Consider the following 18,256-nt stretch of genomic DNA (forward strand, 5'->3'; position numbering starts at 1 on the left):
CTATTTAAGAAAATGTTAGAAAGCCTGAGTTAATATCTCTGAGTAGGGAAAGAACGGACTTCAATTTCAAAGAATGGTGGATAAAAGGCTGATGTGGGATCAATTAACTGAATAATCAGCTTAAACTGTAGATTAGATGGTCGTTAAAGAAATACAGTTAAAGCTCTATAAGTGAATAACGTCGAGATAAAAAAAAATATATTTATTTTGAGAAGTATTAATTTACAGAAAGATTTTACAAATTTTGTAATTTCTTACAAAGCTTCTATCTAAAAGTAATTGTTCTTTTCTTTAAAATTAATAATCTTTCTGAAATTTTCAAAAAACTTATTATCTTATTAATTTATCGATTTGTATCATTTTTTACACTGGTCCCAACTCGAGACCAAAAAAATTTATTAATTTTTAGAGGTTATTATTTTCTCGAGTATTAGGTTATACATGTTTTACTGTATACGGTAATTTGAGAATGCATAATCAATTTAGGGTATGTATCTATATCTCTTTCTTGTATAATCATTATTCAACAATAACAAACATAACCCAGTTTGCACAAAAAAAAACAGAAACATAACCCAAAACTCTATATGGTATAAATCAAGGACAATAAAATTTAAATAAAATCTGATACATAAAATAAATTTTGTGTGTCACATTAATGTTTTTAAACAAAAACTATATAACTGTATCTTCTATATGGCTAAATAATTTTTCAATAAGCAGGTTTATTTTTTTTTTGGAACTAATTAAGTAAATATAATCAAACAAAATAATACGAAAACATCTCAAACCAATTGAAGGTTGGTAGAGAGAATCTAATAATTTTTCATACACCCCACACATTACTATTTTCAAACAAACAACTTAGCACGTATAAATGTATTTGAAAGTGCTATACACGAACCCAAGATGGGACAATACTATAATATTTATATACATAGAAGAAAGACTATATAAAGGACTTTCATTTTCAAGTAAATCATAACCAAAACAAAGAAACAAAAAGAGCAGCGACGAGTACAATGAGATCCCCAAGAGTGATGGAGCGAGTGCATTGCATGGTTTATGTCGTGGTCTTAAGTGCCATTGCAGCTACAGTGACAGCATACCCTTACTCATCCCATCAAACACCACAATACAATTCTCCAGTCCACAAACACGAATCATCTTATTCACCTAAAAAGTATTCCCCATACTACTCGGCATCACCACTACCTCCACTACAATATAGAAGACAAGGCCCTAAGTACACGCCACATCCAAAACCGTATCTTTTCAACTCTCCACCACCACCTTATTACTCTCCTTCTCCAAAGGAAGACTACAAGTCTCCACCACCACCATATGTCTACAACTCTCCACCACCACCGTATTACTCCCCTTCTCCTAAAGTAGACTACAAATCTCCTCCACCACCATACGTCTACAACTCTCCACCACCACCTTATTACTCTCCTTCTCCAAAGGTAGAATACAAGTCTCCACCACCACCATATGTCTACAACTCTCCACCACCACCTTATTACTCTCTTTCTCCTAAAGTAGACTACAAGTCTCCACCACCACCATACGTCTACAACTCTCCACCACCACCTTATTACTCTCCTTCTCCAAAGGTAGACTACAAGTTTTCACCACCACCATACGTCTACAACTCTCCATCACCACCATATTACTCTCCTTCTCCTAAAGTAGACTACAAGTCTCCACCACCACCATACGTCTACAACTCTCCACCACCACCTTATTTCTCTCCTTCTCCAAAGGTAGACTATAAATCTCCTCCACCACCATATGTCTACAGCTCCCCACCACCTCCACCATACTATTCTCCTTCTCCAGAAGTCAGCTACAAGTCTCCACCACCTCCACCATACTATTCTCCTTCTCTAGAAGTCAGCTACAAGTCTCCACCACCACTTTTCGTCTACAACTTTCCACCACCTCCACCATTCTATTCTCCTTCTCCAAAAGTCAGCTACAAGTCTCCACCAGCACCTTATGTCTCAAAGACACCCAACTATTGAGTTTGAATTGTTTCATAATCCATAAGAATGATTGAAATAATTTGTTTTTATGATTCTGTCCATTTATTCTTGTAATATTGTCCCTTGATTCTTTTGATTTTGTTCCTTGTTCAACTATTTGTTAAGCTTTTTATGTAACCAATAAATTTTGGTTATTTCTGACATGCAATTGTTTATTTAATATTTGTTTGAATTGGCTAAAAATTTGTAATATGTTCGTTCTGCTATCAGATGATAATTTTTCTCTTTTAGGATATAACTATTTTTGTTTCAAATATATATATCAAATATCTTCAGTGATATATAGTTCTTACACCAATGATGGTTCAAATCTTTAAACCTAACAAAACCGATTAAGATAAACTAAATTTGGCGGTTGAATCTAATTTGGAAAACCTTTCATACCAATTTGAGATAAGAAAGAATACACAAACATAAATTTGATTTTTTGCTAAGTGTTGAAAATTATTCCGAGTGTTTAAACATGTCAAGTTCAATGATCAGTATAAAAAGTTAGTATAGGTTAATTAAACGAGTAATCAAAAGTCTTCAAAAGTAAGATATATAATCTTATGTGGCTTGTGTTCTATTTAAGAAAATGATAGAAAGCGTGAGTTACGATGTAAGTAGGGAAAGAATGGATTACATGGTAAAAGGACAATAAATTAATATTTCCTCTCTTCCTTTTTATTTGATTGTCTAGAAAAAACACAAGAAAACATATTAAATATTGATTATAAATGTATTATTTTTAGTGTTTTACAGTTTTTTATAACTCTAAACCAATGATAATTAACTATTTTTCTTGAAAATTATAATTCACCAATACTAACTAATAAATATTACATGGAAAACATAAAAAAATCAATCTTTTAGAAACAATTTTTTTTTCTAAACAATCAAACAAAAAGGAACAGATGGAGTATAAAACTAGTAACCCGCGGTAAAGCGTGAGACTATTTTGTTTTTTTAAAAATAAGAATTTAATTTGTTTAATCGATTAAAGATATATATGATTTAACGTTTTTTATTTTCTGAATGTACAACTCTTTTATCTGTATATTATTTAGTATACAATTACTATGTTTGATTTTTACTTTTTAAAAATATAGGAACAATAGCATACAGTTCATTAAGTTAAAATCTAGATTATAACTAAATAACTTAAATTTAAATTATATTTATTTTATTAATATTATTTGTTTTGTTTAGTATTTAAGATAATATAATTGTATTTTGATTGTTATATTTAGGATTTCACCGGTGATATATCGTCTCGTATTACTATCGACCCAAACCCGTCCTACCATCTAATCTCGTTCTGTGAAACTAAACATATCTAATGGATTTCACCCGTGGTATACCGTCTCGTATTACTGCCCCGTTCAGTGAAAATAAAATTTTTGTATTTGTTTTTTTTTAATAATACTTTAATTTAAAAGATATATAATTTAAATTAATTTTAAATTTTTCTTTCAAATGGTTATTTATTTGTTATAAAATCCATACATTGTAATATTCTAAACCCGTCTCACTATCTAATCTAGTTCAGTAAAATTAAACATTATTTTTTCTTTTTTGTTCTAATAATATTTTTATAAAAAGATTTATAACTCAAAGCAATTTAAAAGTTTTCTTTTGAAATGGTTATTTAACTTTATAGATTTCATATATTATATATATTCTAAACGTTTTTTCGCCAAAAATTCTAAACATTTGATAAACTTTAAATAGCTATCATATTTATATTTAATAAAGTATAATATTAATATATTCTTAAGATTTCTTATTGTTAAAAGTAATTAGAATTGATGGAAATATATTAGATAAGGAAAAATGGTAATAATCAAAAATATTAATTAATTGTTAATAATTAATGTCATTCGCATTCCTTGTAAATAATTTTGATTTTGAGGATTTATTTGCTAAAATGGCTCAAAAATGTATATGTAGATGTGATAAATAAATAAACTTTGCGTATTCTAATTAATGTTTCAAAACAAATATCTTCTTTATGGTACATAGATCTTTCAATAAACAAAGTTCATGCATGATACTGGATCAGAATTCCGGGTTCGAAACCCGACAGCGAAAATATCCTTTTGGTGCTTTTTATACTGTATCTTGTATGACAATTGAAGACACTTTCTCATATTGTTCTTTCTTCTCTGCTCATTGTTATGGTTTTTATACTATATTATATGATTCTTGAAGAAAAGCGTGCTTGAGTTTTAGATATGAGGGGGTCATATTTATGAGAACAAAAATAGAAAAGAAAACGAATGGGAGAAAAGAAGCAAATACTATCTTCAATAAAACCTTCACTTAAAACATATATACCGTATAAATTCAAAATTCTAACAAAGATCCGATGTAGCACATTGTCTAAAGTAAACATTCTAATTTAATATTGGATCAAAATTCCGGGTTCGAAGCCCGGCAGCGGAAAAATCCTTTTGGTGCTTTTTATATTGTATCTTGTATGATAATTGAAGATACTTTGTCATATTGTTCTTTCTTCTCTCCTCATTGTTATGGTTTTTATACATTATTATATGATTCTTGAAGTAAATCGTGCTTGAGTTCTAGATATGAGGGGGTCATATTTTCGAGAACTAAAACAGAAAAGGAAATGAATGGGAGAAAAGAAGCAAATACTCTCTTCAATAAAACCTTCACATAAAACTTATATACCGTATAAATTCTAAATTCTAACAAAAGAGCCGCTATAACACATTGTCTAAAACAAACATTCTAATTTAATAATGGATCAGAATTCCGGGTTCGAAGCCCGCAAGCAGTAAAATCCTTTTGATGTTTTTTATACTGTATCATGTATGACAATTGAAGATACTTTCTCATATTGTTTTTTTTCTCTGCTCATTGTTATGATTTTTATATTTATTATATGATTCTTGAAGAAAATCGTGCTTGAGTTTTAGATATGAGGGGATCATATTTCGAGAACAAAAACAGAAAAGGAAATGAATGGGAGAAAAGAAGCAAATACTCTCTTCAATAAAACCTTCACATAAAACTTATATACTGTATAAATTCTAAATTCTAACAAAAAAGCCGCTATAGCATATTGTCTAAAGCAAACATTCTAATTTAATATTGGATCAGAATTCCGGGTTCGATGCCCGACAGCGAAAAAATCCTCTTGGTGCTTTTTATATTGTATCTTGTATGACAATTGAAGATACTTTCTCATATTGTTCTTTCTTCTCTGCTCATTGTTATGGTTTTTATACTATATTATATGATTCTTGAAGAAAATCGTGCTTGAGTTTTAGATATGAGGGGGTCATATTTTCGAGAACAAAAACAGAAAAGGAAATGAAAGGGAGAAAAGCAGCAAATACTCTCTTCAATAAAACCTTCATATAAAACATATATACCGTAGAAATTCTAAATTCTAACAAAAGATTCGTTGTAGCACATTGTGTAAAGCAAACATTCTAGTTTAATACTGGATCAGAATTACGGGTTTGAAGCTCGGCAGCGGAAATATCCTTTTGGTGCTTTTTATACTTTATCTTGTATGGCAATTAAAGATACTTTCTCGTATTGATCTTTCTTCTTTACTCATTGTTATAGTTTTTATACTATATTATATGATTCTTGAAGAAAATCGTGCTTGAGTTTTAGATATGAGAGGGGTCATATTTTTGAGAACAAAAACAGAAAAGGAACTGAATGGGAGAAAATAAGCAAATACTCTTTTCAATAAAACCTTCAAATAAAACATATATACCGTACAAATTCTAAATTCTAACAAAAGATCCGCAGTAGCATATTATCTAAAACAAGCATTCTAATTTAATACTGGATCAGAATTCCGGGTTCGAAGCCTGGCAGTGGAAAAATCCTTTTGGTTCTTGTTATAAAGTATCTTGTTTGACAATTGAAGATACTTTCTCGTATTGTTCTTTCTTCTCTGCTCATTGTTATTGTTTTTATACTATATTATATGATTATTGAAGAAAATTGTGCTTGAGTATTAGATATGAGGGGGTCATATTTTCGAGAACAAAAACAAAAAAGGAAATGAATGGGAGAAAAAAAGCAAATACTCTTATCAATAAAACCTTCACATAAAATATATATATACAGTATAAATTTTAAATTATAACAAAAGATCCGCTGTAGCACATTGTCTAAAGCAAACATTCTAGTTTAATACTGGATCAGAATTCCGGGTTCGAAGCCCGCAGCGAAAAAATCTTTCTGGTGGTTTTTATGAAGTATCTTGTTTGAAAATTGAAGATACTTTCTCGTATTGTTCTTTCTTCTCTGCTCATTGTTATGGTTTTTATACTATATTTTATGATTCTTGAAGAAAATCGTGCTTGAGTTTTAGATATGAGGGGTTCATATTTTCGAGAACAAAAATAGAAAAGGAAATGAATGGGAGAAAAGAAGCAAATATTCTTTTCAATAAAGCCTTCACATAAAACATATATTCTGTATAAATTCTAAATTCTAACAAAAGATCCGCTGTAACACATTGTCGAAAGCAATCATTCTAGTTTAATACTAGATAAGAATTCCTTTTTCGAAGCCCGGTAGCGGAAAAATCCCTTTGGTGCTTTTTATAATGTATCTTGTATGACAATTGAAGATACTTTATCATATTATTCTTTCTTCTCTGCTCATTGTTATCGTTTTTATACTATATTATATGATTCTTGAAGAAAATCGTGCTTGAGTTTTAGATATGAGGGGTTCATATCTTCGAGAGCAAAACTAGAAAAGGAAATGAATGGGAGAAAAGAAGCAAATACTCTTTTCAATAAAACCTTCCCATAAAACATATATTCCGTATAAATTCTAAATTCTAACAAAAGATCCGATGTAGCACATTGTCGAAAGCAATCATTCTAGTTTAATACTGGATCAGAATTCCGGGTTCGAAGCCTGGCAGCGAAGAAATCCTTTTGATGCTTTTTATCATGTATCTTGAATGACAATTGAAGATACTTTCTCATATTGTTCTTTCTTCTTTTCTCATTGTTATGGTTTTTATACTATATTATATGATTCTTGAAGAAAACCGTGTTTGAGTTTTATATGAGGGGGTCATATTTTCGAGAACAAAAACAGAAAAGGAAATGAAAGGGAGAAAAGAAGCAAATACTCTCTTCAATAAAACCTTCACATAAAACATATATACCGTAGAAATTCTAAATTCTAACAAAAGATCCGTTGTAGCACATTGTCTAAAGCAAACATTCTAGTTTAATACTGGATCAGAATTACGCGTTTGAAGCCCGATAGCGGAAAAATCCTTTTGGTGCTTTTTATAATATATCTTGTATGGCAATTAAAGATGTATTGATCTTTCTTCTTTGCTCATTGTTATGGTTTTTATATTATATTATATGATTCTTGAAAAAAATCGTGCTTGAGTTTTAGATATGAGAGGAGTCATATTTTTGAGAACAAAAATAGAAAAGGAAATGAATAGGAGAAAAGAAGCAATTACTCTTTTCAATAAAACCTTCAAATAAAACATATATACCGTACAAATTCTAAATTCTAACAAAAGATCCGCAGTAGCATATTGTCTAAAGCAAACATTCTAGTTTAATACTGGATCAGAATTCCGGGTTCGAAGCCCGACAGCGGAAAAATCCTTTTGGTGCTTTTTTATATTGTATCTTGTATGACAATTGAATATACTTTTTCATATTGTTCTTTCTTCTCTGCTCATTGTTATGGTTTTTATATTATATTATATGATTCTTGAAGAAAATAGTGCATGAGTTTTAGATATGAGGGGGTCATATTTTCGAGAACAAAAACAGAAAAGGAAATGAATGGGAGAAAAGAAGCAAATACTCTCTTCAATAAAACCTTCAAATAAAACATATATACCGTATAAATTCTAAATTCTAACAAAAGATCCGCAGTAGCATATTGTCTAAAGCAAACATTCTAGTTTAATACTGGATCTGAATTCCGGGTTCGAAGCCCGACAGCGGAAAAATCCTTTTGGTGCTTTTTTATATTGTATCTTGTATGACAATTGAATATACTTTTTCATATTGTTCTTTCTTCTCTGCTCATTGTTATGGTTTTTATATTATATTATATGATTCTTGAAGAAAATAGTGCATGAGTTTTAGATATGAGGGGGTCATATTTTCGAGAACAAAAACAGAAAAGGAAATGAATGGGAGAAAAGAAGCAAATACTCTCTTCAATAAAACCTTCAAATAAAACATATATACCGTATAAATTCTAAATTCTAACAAAAGATCCGCAGTAGCATATTGTCTAAAGCAAACATTCTAGTTTAATACTGGATCAGAATTCCGGGTTCGAAGCCCGACAGCGGAAAAATCCTTTTGGTGCTTTTTTATATTGTATCTTGTATGACAATTGAATATACTTTTTCATATTGAAGATAACGCTCGTATTGTTCTTTTTTCTCTGCTCATTATTATGGTTTTTATACTATATTATATGATTCTTGAAGAAAATTGGGCTTGAGTATTAGATATGAGGGGGACATATTTTCGAGAACAAAAACAAAAAAGGAAATGAATGTGAGAGAAAAAGCAAATACTCTTTTCAATAAAACCTTCACATAAAATATATATACAGTATAAATTCTAAATTCTAACATAAGATTCTCTGTCGCACATTGTCAAAAGCAATCATTCTAGTTTAATACTGGCTCAGAATTCCGGGTTCGAAGCCCAGCAGCGGAAATATCTTCTTGGTGCTTTTTATACTGTATCTTGTATGACAATTGAAGATACTTTCTAATATTGTTCTTTCTTCTCTGCTCATTGTTATGGCTTTTATACTATATTATATGATTCTTGAAGAAAATTGTGCTTGAGTTTTAGATATGAAGGGGTCATAATTTAGAGAACAAAAATAGAAAAGAAAATGAATGGGGAAAAAGATGCAAATACTCTCTTCAATAAACCTTCACATAAAATATATATACCTTATAAGTTCTAAATTCGAATAAAATATCCGCTGCAGCACATTGTCTAAAACCAAACATTCTAATTTAATAGTGGATCAGAATTCCGTGTTCGAAGCCCGGCAGCGGAAAAATCCTTTTAGTGCTTTTTATAATGTATCTTGTATGACAATTGAAGATACTTTCTCATATTGTTCTTTCTTCTCTACTCATTGTTATGGTTTTTATACTATATTATATGATTCTTGAAGAAAATCGTGCTTGAGTTTTAGATATGAGGGGGTCATATTTTCGACAACAAAAACAGAAAAGGAAATGAAAGGGAGAAAAGAAGCAAATACTCTCTTCAATAAAACCTTCACATAAAACATAAATACCGTAGAAATTATAAATTTTAACAAAAGATCTGTTGTAGCACATTGTTTAAAGCAAACATTCTAGTTTAATACCGGATCAGAATTTCGGGTTCGAAGCCAGGCAGCGGAAAAATCTTTTTGGTGCTTTTTATATTGTATCTTGTATGACAATTGAAGATACTTTTTCATATTGTTCTTTCTTCTCTACTCCTTGTTATGGTTTTTATACTATATAATATAATTTTTGAAGAAAATCGTGCTTGAGTTTTAGATATGAGGGGGTCATAGTTTCGAGAACAAAAACAAAAAAAGAAATGAATGGGAGAAAAGAAGCAAATACTCTATTCAATAAAACTTTCACATAAAACATATATACCGTATAAATTCTAAATTTTAACAAAAGATCTACTGTAGCACATTGTCTAAAGCAAACATTCTAGTTTAATACTGGATCAGAATTCCAGGTTCGAAGCTCGACAGCGGAAAATTCTTTTTGGTGCTTTTTATAAAGTATCTTGTTTAACAATTGAAGATACTTTCTCGTATTGTTCTTTCTTCTCTGCTGATTGTTATGGTTTTTATACTATATTATATGATTCTTGAAGAAAATGGTGCTTGAGTTTTAAATATGAGGGGTTCATATGTTCGAGAACAAAAAAAGAAAAGGAAATGAATGGGAGAAAAGAAGCAAATACCCTCTTCAATAAAACGTTCACATAAAACATTTATACCGTAGAAATTCTAAATTCTAACAAAAGATCCTTTGTAGCACATTGTGTAAAGCAAACATTCTAGTTTAATACTGGATCAGAATTACGGGTTTGAAGCCCGACAGCGGAAAAATACTTTTGGTGCTTTTTATAATGTATCTTGTATGGCAATTGAGATACTATCTCGTATTGTTCTTTCTTCTTTGCTCATTGTTATGGTTTTTATACTAGATTATATGATTCTTGAAGAAAATCATGCTTGAGTTTTAGATATGAGGGAGTCATATTTTCAAAAACAAAAACAGAAAAGGAAATAAATGGGTGAAAAGAAGCAAATACTCTTTTCAATAAAACCTTCACATAAAACATATATACCGTATAAATTCTAAATTCTAACAAAAGGTCCGCTGTTGCACATTGTCTAAAACAAACATTCTAGTTTAATACTAGATCAAAATTCCGGGTTCGAAGCCCAGCAGCGGAAATATCTTTTTGGTGCTTTTAATACTGTATCTTGTATGACAATTGAAGATACTTTCTCATATTAATCTTTCTTCTCTGCTCATTGTTATGGCTTTTATACTATATTATATGATTCTTGAAGAAAATTGTGCTTGAGTTTTAGATATGAGGGGGTCGATATACTCTCGAGAACAAAAACAGAAAAGGAAATGAATGGGAGAAAAGAAGCAAATACTCTCTTCAATAAAACCTTCAAATAAAACATATATACCGTATAAATTCTAAATTCTAACAAAAGATCCGCAGTAGCATATTGTCTAAAGCAAACATTCTAGTTTAATACTGGATCTGAATTCCGGGTTCGAAGCCCGACAGCGGAAAAATCCTTTTGGTGCATTTTTATATTGTATCTTGTATGACAATTGAATATACTTTTTCATATTGTTCTTTCTTCTCTGCTCATTGTTATGGTTTTTATATTATATTATATGATTCTTGAAGAAAATAGTGCATGAGTTTTAGATATGAGGGGGTCATATTTTCGAGAACAAAAACAGAAAAGGAAATGAATGGGAGAAAAGAAGCAAATACTCTCTTCAATAAAACCTTCAAATAAAACATATATACCGTATAAATTCTAAATTCTAACAAAAGATCCGCAGTAGCATATTGTCTAAAGCAAACATTCTAGTTTAATACTGGATCTGAATTCCGGGTTCGAAGCCCGACAGCGGAAAAATCCTTTTGGTGCTTTTTTATACTGTATCTTGTATGACAATTGAAGATACTTTTTCATATTGTTCTTTCTTCTCTGCTCATTGTTATGGTTTTTATACTATATTATATGATTATTGAAGAAAATTGTGCTTGAGTATTAGATATGAGGGGGTCATATTTTCGAGAACAAAAACAGAAAAGGAAATGAATGGGAGAAAAAAAGCAAATACTCTTTTCAATAAAACCTTCACATAAAATATATATACAGTATAAATTCTAAATTCTAACAAAAGATTCGCTGTAGCACATTGTCTAAAGCAAACATTCTAGTTTAATACTGGATCAGAATTCCGGGTTCGAAGCCCGCAGCGGAAAAATCTTTTTGTTGCTTTTTCTAAAGTATCTTGTTTGAAAATTGAAGATACTTTCTCGTATTGTTCTTTCTTCTCTGCTCATTGATATGGTTTTTATACTATATTTTATGATTCTTGAAGAAAATCGTGCTTGAGTTTTAGATATGAGGGGTTCATATTTTCGAGAACAAAAATAGAAAAGGAAAGGAATGGGATAAAAGAAGCAAATACACTTTTCAATAAAGCCTTCACATAAAACATATATTCCGTATAAATTCTAAATTCTAACAAAAGATCCGCTGTAACACATAGTCGAAAGCAATCATTCTTGTTTAATACTAGATAAGAATTCTTTTTTCGAAGCCCGGCAGCGGAAAAATCCTTTTGGTGCTTTTTATAATGTATCTTGTATGACAATTGAAGATACTTTCTCATATTGTTCTTTCTTCTTTGCTCATTGTTATGGTTTTTATACTATATTATATGATTCTTGAAGAAAACCGTGCTTGAGTTTTAAATGAGGGGGTCATATTTTCGAGAACAAAAACTGAAAAGGAAATGAATGGGAGAAAAGAAGCAAATACTCTTTTCAATAAAACCTTCAAATAAAACATATATACCGTATAAATTCTAAATTCTAACAAAAGATCCGCAGTAGCATATTGTCTAAAGCAAACATTTTAGTTTAATACTGGATCAGAATTCCGGGTTCGAAGCCCGACAGCGGAAAAATCCTTTTGGTGCTTTTTTATATTGTATCTTGTATGACAATTGAATATACTTTTTCATATTGTTCTTTCTTCTCTACTCATTGTTATGGTTTTTATATTATATTATATGATTCTTCAAGAAAATAGTGCATGAGTTTTAGATATGAGGGGGTCATATTTTCGAGAACAAAAAGAGAAAAGGAAATGAATGGGAGAAAAGAAGCAAATACTCTCTTCAATAATACCTTCAAATAAAACATATATACCGTATAAATTCTAAATTCTAACAAAAGATCCGCAGTAGCATATTGTCTAAAGCAAACATTCTAGTTTAATACTGGATCAGAATTCCGGGTTCGAAGCCCGATAGCGGAAAAATCCTTTTGGTGCATTTTTATATTGTATCTTGTATGACAATTGAATATACTTTTTCATATTGTTCTTTCTTCTCTGCTCATTGTTATGGTTTTTATACTATATTATATGATTCTTGAAGAAAATAGTGCATGAGTTTTAGATATGAGGGGGTCATATTTTCGAGAACAAAAACAGAAAAGGAAATGAATGGGAGAAAAGAAGCAAATATTCTCTTCAATAAAACTTTCAAATAAAACATATATACCGTATAAATTCTAACAAAAGATCTGCAGTAGCATATTGTCTAAAGCATAAATTCTAGTTTAATACTGGATCAGAATTACGGGTTCGAAGCCCACAGAGGAAAAATCTTTTTGGTGCTTTTTATAAAGTATCTTGTTTGACAATTGAAGATACTTTCTCGTATTGTTCTTTTTTCTCTGCTCATTATTATGGTTTTTATACTATATTATATGATTCTTGAAGAAAATTGTGCTTGAGTATTAGATATGAGGGGGTCATATTTTCGAGAACAAAAACAAAAAAGGAAATGAATGGGAGAAAAAAAGCAAATACTCTTTTCAATAAAACCTTCACATAAAATATATATACAGTATAAATTCTAAATTCTAACAAAAGATTCTCTGTAGCACATTGTCAAAAGCAATCATTCTAGTTTAATACTGGCTCAGAATTCCGGGTTCGAAGCCCGCAGCGGAAAAATCTTTTTGGTGCTTTTTATAAAGTATCTTGTTTGAAAATTGAAGATACTTTCTCGTATTGTTCTTTCTTCTCTGCTCATTGATATGGTTTTTATACTATATTTTATGATTCTTGAAGAAAATCGTGCTTGAGTTTTAGATATGAGGGGTTCATATTTTCAAGAACAAAAATAGAAAAGCAAATGAATGGGAGAAAAGAAGCAAATACTCTATTCTATAAAGCCTTCACATAAAACATATATTCCGTATAAATTATAAATTCTAACAAAAGATCCGCGGTAACACATAGTCGAAAGCAATCATTCTTGTTTAATACTAGAAAAGAATTCATTTTTCGATGCCCGGCAGCGGAAAAATCCTTTTGGTGCTTTTTATAATGTATCTTGTATGACAATTGAAGATACTTTCTCATATTGTTCTTTCTTCTCTGCTCATTGTTATGGTTTTTATACTATATTATATGATTCTTGAAGAAAACCGCGCTTGAGTTTTATATGAGGGGGTCATATTTTCGAGAACAAAAACAGAAAAGGAAATGAATGGGAGAAAAGAAGCAAATACTCTTTTCAATAAAACCTTCAAATAAAACATATATACCGTATAAATTCTAAATTCTAACAAAAGATCCGCAGTAGCATATTGTCTAAAGCAAACATTCTAGTTTAATACTGGATCAGAATTCCGGTTCGAAGCCCGACAGCGGAAAAATCCTTTTGGTGCTTTTTTATATTGTATCTTGTATGACAATTGAATATACTTTTTCATATTCTTCTTTCTTCTCTACTCATTGTTATGGTTTTTATATTATATTATATGATTCTTGAAGAAAATAGTGCATGAGTTTTAGATATAAGGGGGTCATATTTTCAAGAACAAAAACAGAAAAGGAAATGAATGGGAGAAAAGAAGCAAATACTCTCTTCAATAAAACCTTCAAATAAAACATATATACCGTATAAATTCTAAATTCTAACAAAAGATCCGCAGTAGCATATTGTCTAAAGCAAACATTCTAGTTTAATACTGGATCAGAATTCCGGTTCGAAGCCCGACAGCGGAAAAATCCTTTTGGTGCTTTTTTATACTGTATCTTGTATGACAATTGAAGATACTTTTTCATATTGTTCTTTCTTCTCTGCTCATTGTTATGGTTTTTATATTATATTATATGATTCTTGAAGAAAATAGTGCATGAGTTTTAGATATGAGTGGGTCATATTTTCGAGAACAAAAACAGAAAAGGAAATGAATGGGAGAAAAGAAGCAAATACTCTCTTCAATAAAACCTTCAAATAAAACATATATACCGTATAAATTCTAAATTCTAACAAAAGATCCGCAGTAGCATATTGTCTAAAGCAAACATTCTAGTTTAATACTGGATCATAATTCCGGGTTCGAAGCCCGACAGCGGAAAAATCCTTTTGGTGCTTTTTTATATTGTATCTTGTATGACAATTGAATATACTTTTTCATATTCTTCTTTCTTCTCTACTCATTGTTATGGTTTTTATATTATATTATATGATTCTTGAAGAAAATAGTGCATGAGTTTTAGATATAAGGGGGTCATAATTTCAAGAACAAAAACAGAAAAGGAAATGAATGGGAGAAAAGAAGCAAATACTCTCTTCAATAAAACCTTCAAATAAAACATATATACCGTATAAATTCTAAATTCTAACAAAAGATCCGCAGTAGCATATTGTCTAAAGCAAACATTCTAGTTTAATACTGGATCAGAATTCCGGGTTCGAAGCCCGACAGCGGAAAAATCCTTTTGGTGCTTTTTTATACTGTATCTTGTATGACAATTGAAGATACTTTTTCATATTGTTCTTTCATCTCTGCTCATTGTTATGGTTTTTATATTATATTATATGATTCTTGAAGAAAATAGTGCATGAGTTTTAGATATGAGTGGGTCATATTTTCGAGAACAAAAACAGAAAAGGAAATGAATGGGAGAAAAGAAGCAAATACTCTCTTCAATAAAACCTTCAAATAAAACATATATACCGTATAAATTCTAAATTCTAACAAAAGATCCGCAGTAGCATATTGTCTAAAGCAAACATTCTAGTTTAATACTGGATCATAATTCCGGGTTCGAAGCCCGACAGCGGAAAAATCCTTTTGGTGCTTTTTTATATTGTATCTTGTATGACAATTGAATATACTTTTTCATATTCTTCTTTCTTCTCTACTCATTGTTATGGTTTTTATATTATATTATATGATTCTTGAAGAAAATAGTGCATGAGTTTTAGATATAAGGGGGTCATATTTTCAAGAACAAAAACAGAAAAGGAAATGAATGGGAGAAAAGAAGCAAATACTCTCTTCAATAAAACCTTCAAATAAAACATATATACCGTATAAATTCTAAATTCTAACAAAAGATCCGCAGTAGCATATTGTCTAAAGCAAACATTTTAGTTTAATACTGGATCAGAATTCCGGGTTCGAAGCCCGACAGCGGAAAAATCCTTTTGGTGCTTTTTTATACTGTATCTTGTATGACAATTGAAGATACTTTTTCATATTGTTCTTTCTTCTCTCCTCATTGTTATGGTTTTTATACTATATTATATGATTCTTGAAGAAAATAGTGCATGAGTTTTAGATATGAGGGGGTCATATTTTCGAGAACAAAAACAGAAAAGGAAATGAATGGGAGAAAAGAAGCAAATACTCTTTTCAATAAAACCTTCAAATAAAACATATATACCGTATAAATTCTAAATTCTAACAAAAGATCCGCAGTAGCATATTGTCTAACGCAAATATTCTAGTTTAATACTGGATCAGAATTCCGGGTTCGAAGCCCGACAGCGGAAAAATCCTTTTGGTGCTTTTTTATATTGTATCTTGTATGACAATTGAATATACTTTTTCATATTCTTCTTTCTTCTCTGCTCATTGTTATGGTTTTTATATATATTATATGATTCTTGAAGAAAATAGTGCATGAGTTTAGATATGAGGGGTCATATTTCGAGAACAAAAAATTAACAGCAAATGAATAGAAGGACATGAGCTCATACTCTCTTCAATAGGGCCTCCCAGTAGTACTTACAGTCCGTATGTAGTATAAAGTCGAACAGAAGATAGGCAGTAGCATATTATGTAGAGTATACAGTATAGCTTAAATCTGGAACAAAAATTCGGGTTCGAAGCCCGACAGCGGAAAAATCCTTTTGGTGCTTTTTTATATTGTATCTTGTATGACAATTGAATATACTTTTTCATATTCTTCTTTCTTCTCTACTCATTGTTATGGTTTTTATATTATATTATATGATTCTTGAAGAAAATAGTGCATGAGTTTTAGATATGAGGAGGTCATATTTTCGAGAACAAAAACAGTAAAAGAAATGAATGGGAGAAAAGAAGCAAATACTTTCTTCAATACAACCTTCACAAACACATATATACCGTATAAATTCTAAATTCTAACAAAAGATCCGCTGGAGCACATTGTCTAAAGCAAACATTCTAGATTAATACTGGATCTGAATTCCGGGTACGATGCCAGGTAGCAAAAAATTCCTTTTGGTGCTTTTAATACTGTATTTTGTATGACTATGGAAGATACTTTCTCATATTGTTCTTTCTTCTTTGCTCATTGTTATGGTTTTTATACTATATTCTATGATTCTTGAAGAAAATTGTGCTTGAGTTTTAGATATGAAGGGGTCATATTTTAGAGAACAAAAACAGAAAAGGAAATGAATGGGAAAAAAGAAGCAAATACTCTCTTCAATAAAACTTTCACATAAAATATATATCGTATAAGTTCTAAATTCTAATAAAAGATCCGCTGCAGCACATTGTCTAAAGCAAACATTCTAATTTAATATTGGATCAGAATTCCAGGTTCGAAGCCCGGCAGCGAAAAAATCCTTTTGGTGCTTTTGATAATGTATCTTGTATGACAATTGAAGATACTTTCTCATATTATTCTTTCTTCTCTGCTCATTGTTATGGTTATTATAATATATTATCTGATTGTTGAAGAAAACCGTGCTTGAGTTTTAGATATGAGAGGGTCATATTTTCGAGAACAAAAACAGAAAAGGAAATGACAGGGAGAAAAGAAGCAAATACTATTTTCAATAAAACCTTCACATAAAACATATATACCGTAGAAATTATAAATTCTAACAAAAGATCCATTGTAGCGCATTGTGTAAAGCAAACATTCTAGTTTAATATTGGATCAGAATTACGGGTTTGAAGCCCGGCAGCGGAGAAATCCTTTTGGTGCTTTTTATACTGTATCTTGTATGGCAATTGAAGATACTTTCTCGTATTGTTCTTTCTTCTTTGCTGATTGTTATAGTTTTTATACTATATTATATGATTCTTGAATAAAATCGTGCTTGAATTTTAGATATGAGGGGGTCATATTTTCGAGAACAAAAACAGAAAATGAAACGAATGGAAGAAAAGAAGCAAATACTCTTTTCAATAAAATCTTCACATAAAACATATATACCGTGTAAATTCTAAATTCTAACAATAGAACCGCTGTAGCACATTGTCGAAAGCAAACATTCTAGTTTAATACTGGATCAGAATTCCGGGTTCGAAGCTCGGCTACGGAAAAATCTTCTTGGTGCTTTTTATAAAGTATCTTGTTTGACAATTGAAGATACTTTCTCGTATTGTTCTTTCTTCTCTGCTCATTGTTATGGTTTTTATACTATATTATATGATTCTTGAAGAAAACCGTGCTTGCGTTTTAGATTTGATGGAGTCATATTTTTGAGAATAAAAACAGAAAAGGAAATGAATGGGAGAAGAGAAGCAAATACTCTCTTCAATAAAACTTTCACATAAAACATATATACCGTATAAATTCTAAATTCTAACAAAAGATCCGTTGTAGCACAT

At 30.3% G+C, this 18,256-nt stretch overlaps 2 protein-coding genes across 3 annotated transcripts; one reads left to right on the forward strand and one right to left on the reverse strand.

Annotated features, from left to right (window-relative positions):
• Window positions 1–1,010: 1,010 nt before the first annotated feature.
• On the forward strand, window positions 1,011–2,284 carry EXT13 (proline-rich extensin-like family protein; the record flags this gene model as incomplete). Of its 2 annotated transcripts, none has more annotated exons than NM_001344099.1 (1): window positions 1,011–2,232. In NM_001344099.1, the coding sequence occupies one exon, from the start codon at window positions 1,023–1,025 to the stop codon at window positions 2,025–2,027; it is 1,005 nt and encodes a 334-aa protein (NP_001331126.1). In that variant the 3' UTR covers window positions 2,028–2,232. The 2 variants fall into 2 exon arrangements, with proteins under 2 accessions (NP_001331126.1, NP_198369.1); NM_122910.2 differs by having other exon boundaries at window positions 1,041–2,284.
• Window positions 2,285–16,432: 14,148 nt separating this feature from the next.
• AT5G35195 (Defensin-like (DEFL) family protein) lies at window positions 16,433–16,609 on the reverse strand (the record flags this gene model as incomplete). The annotated part of the gene is made up of 1 exon (NM_001036890.1): window positions 16,433–16,609. One exon carries the CDS (start codon window positions 16,607–16,609, stop codon window positions 16,433–16,435), a length of 177 nt encoding a protein of 58 aa, NP_001031967.1.
• Between the last annotated feature and the right edge of the window lie 1,647 nt (window positions 16,610–18,256).

The sequence above is a fragment of the Arabidopsis thaliana genome, chromosome 5 (genome assembly GCF_000001735.4).
Source record: "Arabidopsis thaliana chromosome 5, partial sequence".
In the NCBI taxonomy this organism is placed as follows: Eukaryota; Viridiplantae; Streptophyta; class Magnoliopsida; order Brassicales; family Brassicaceae; genus Arabidopsis; species Arabidopsis thaliana.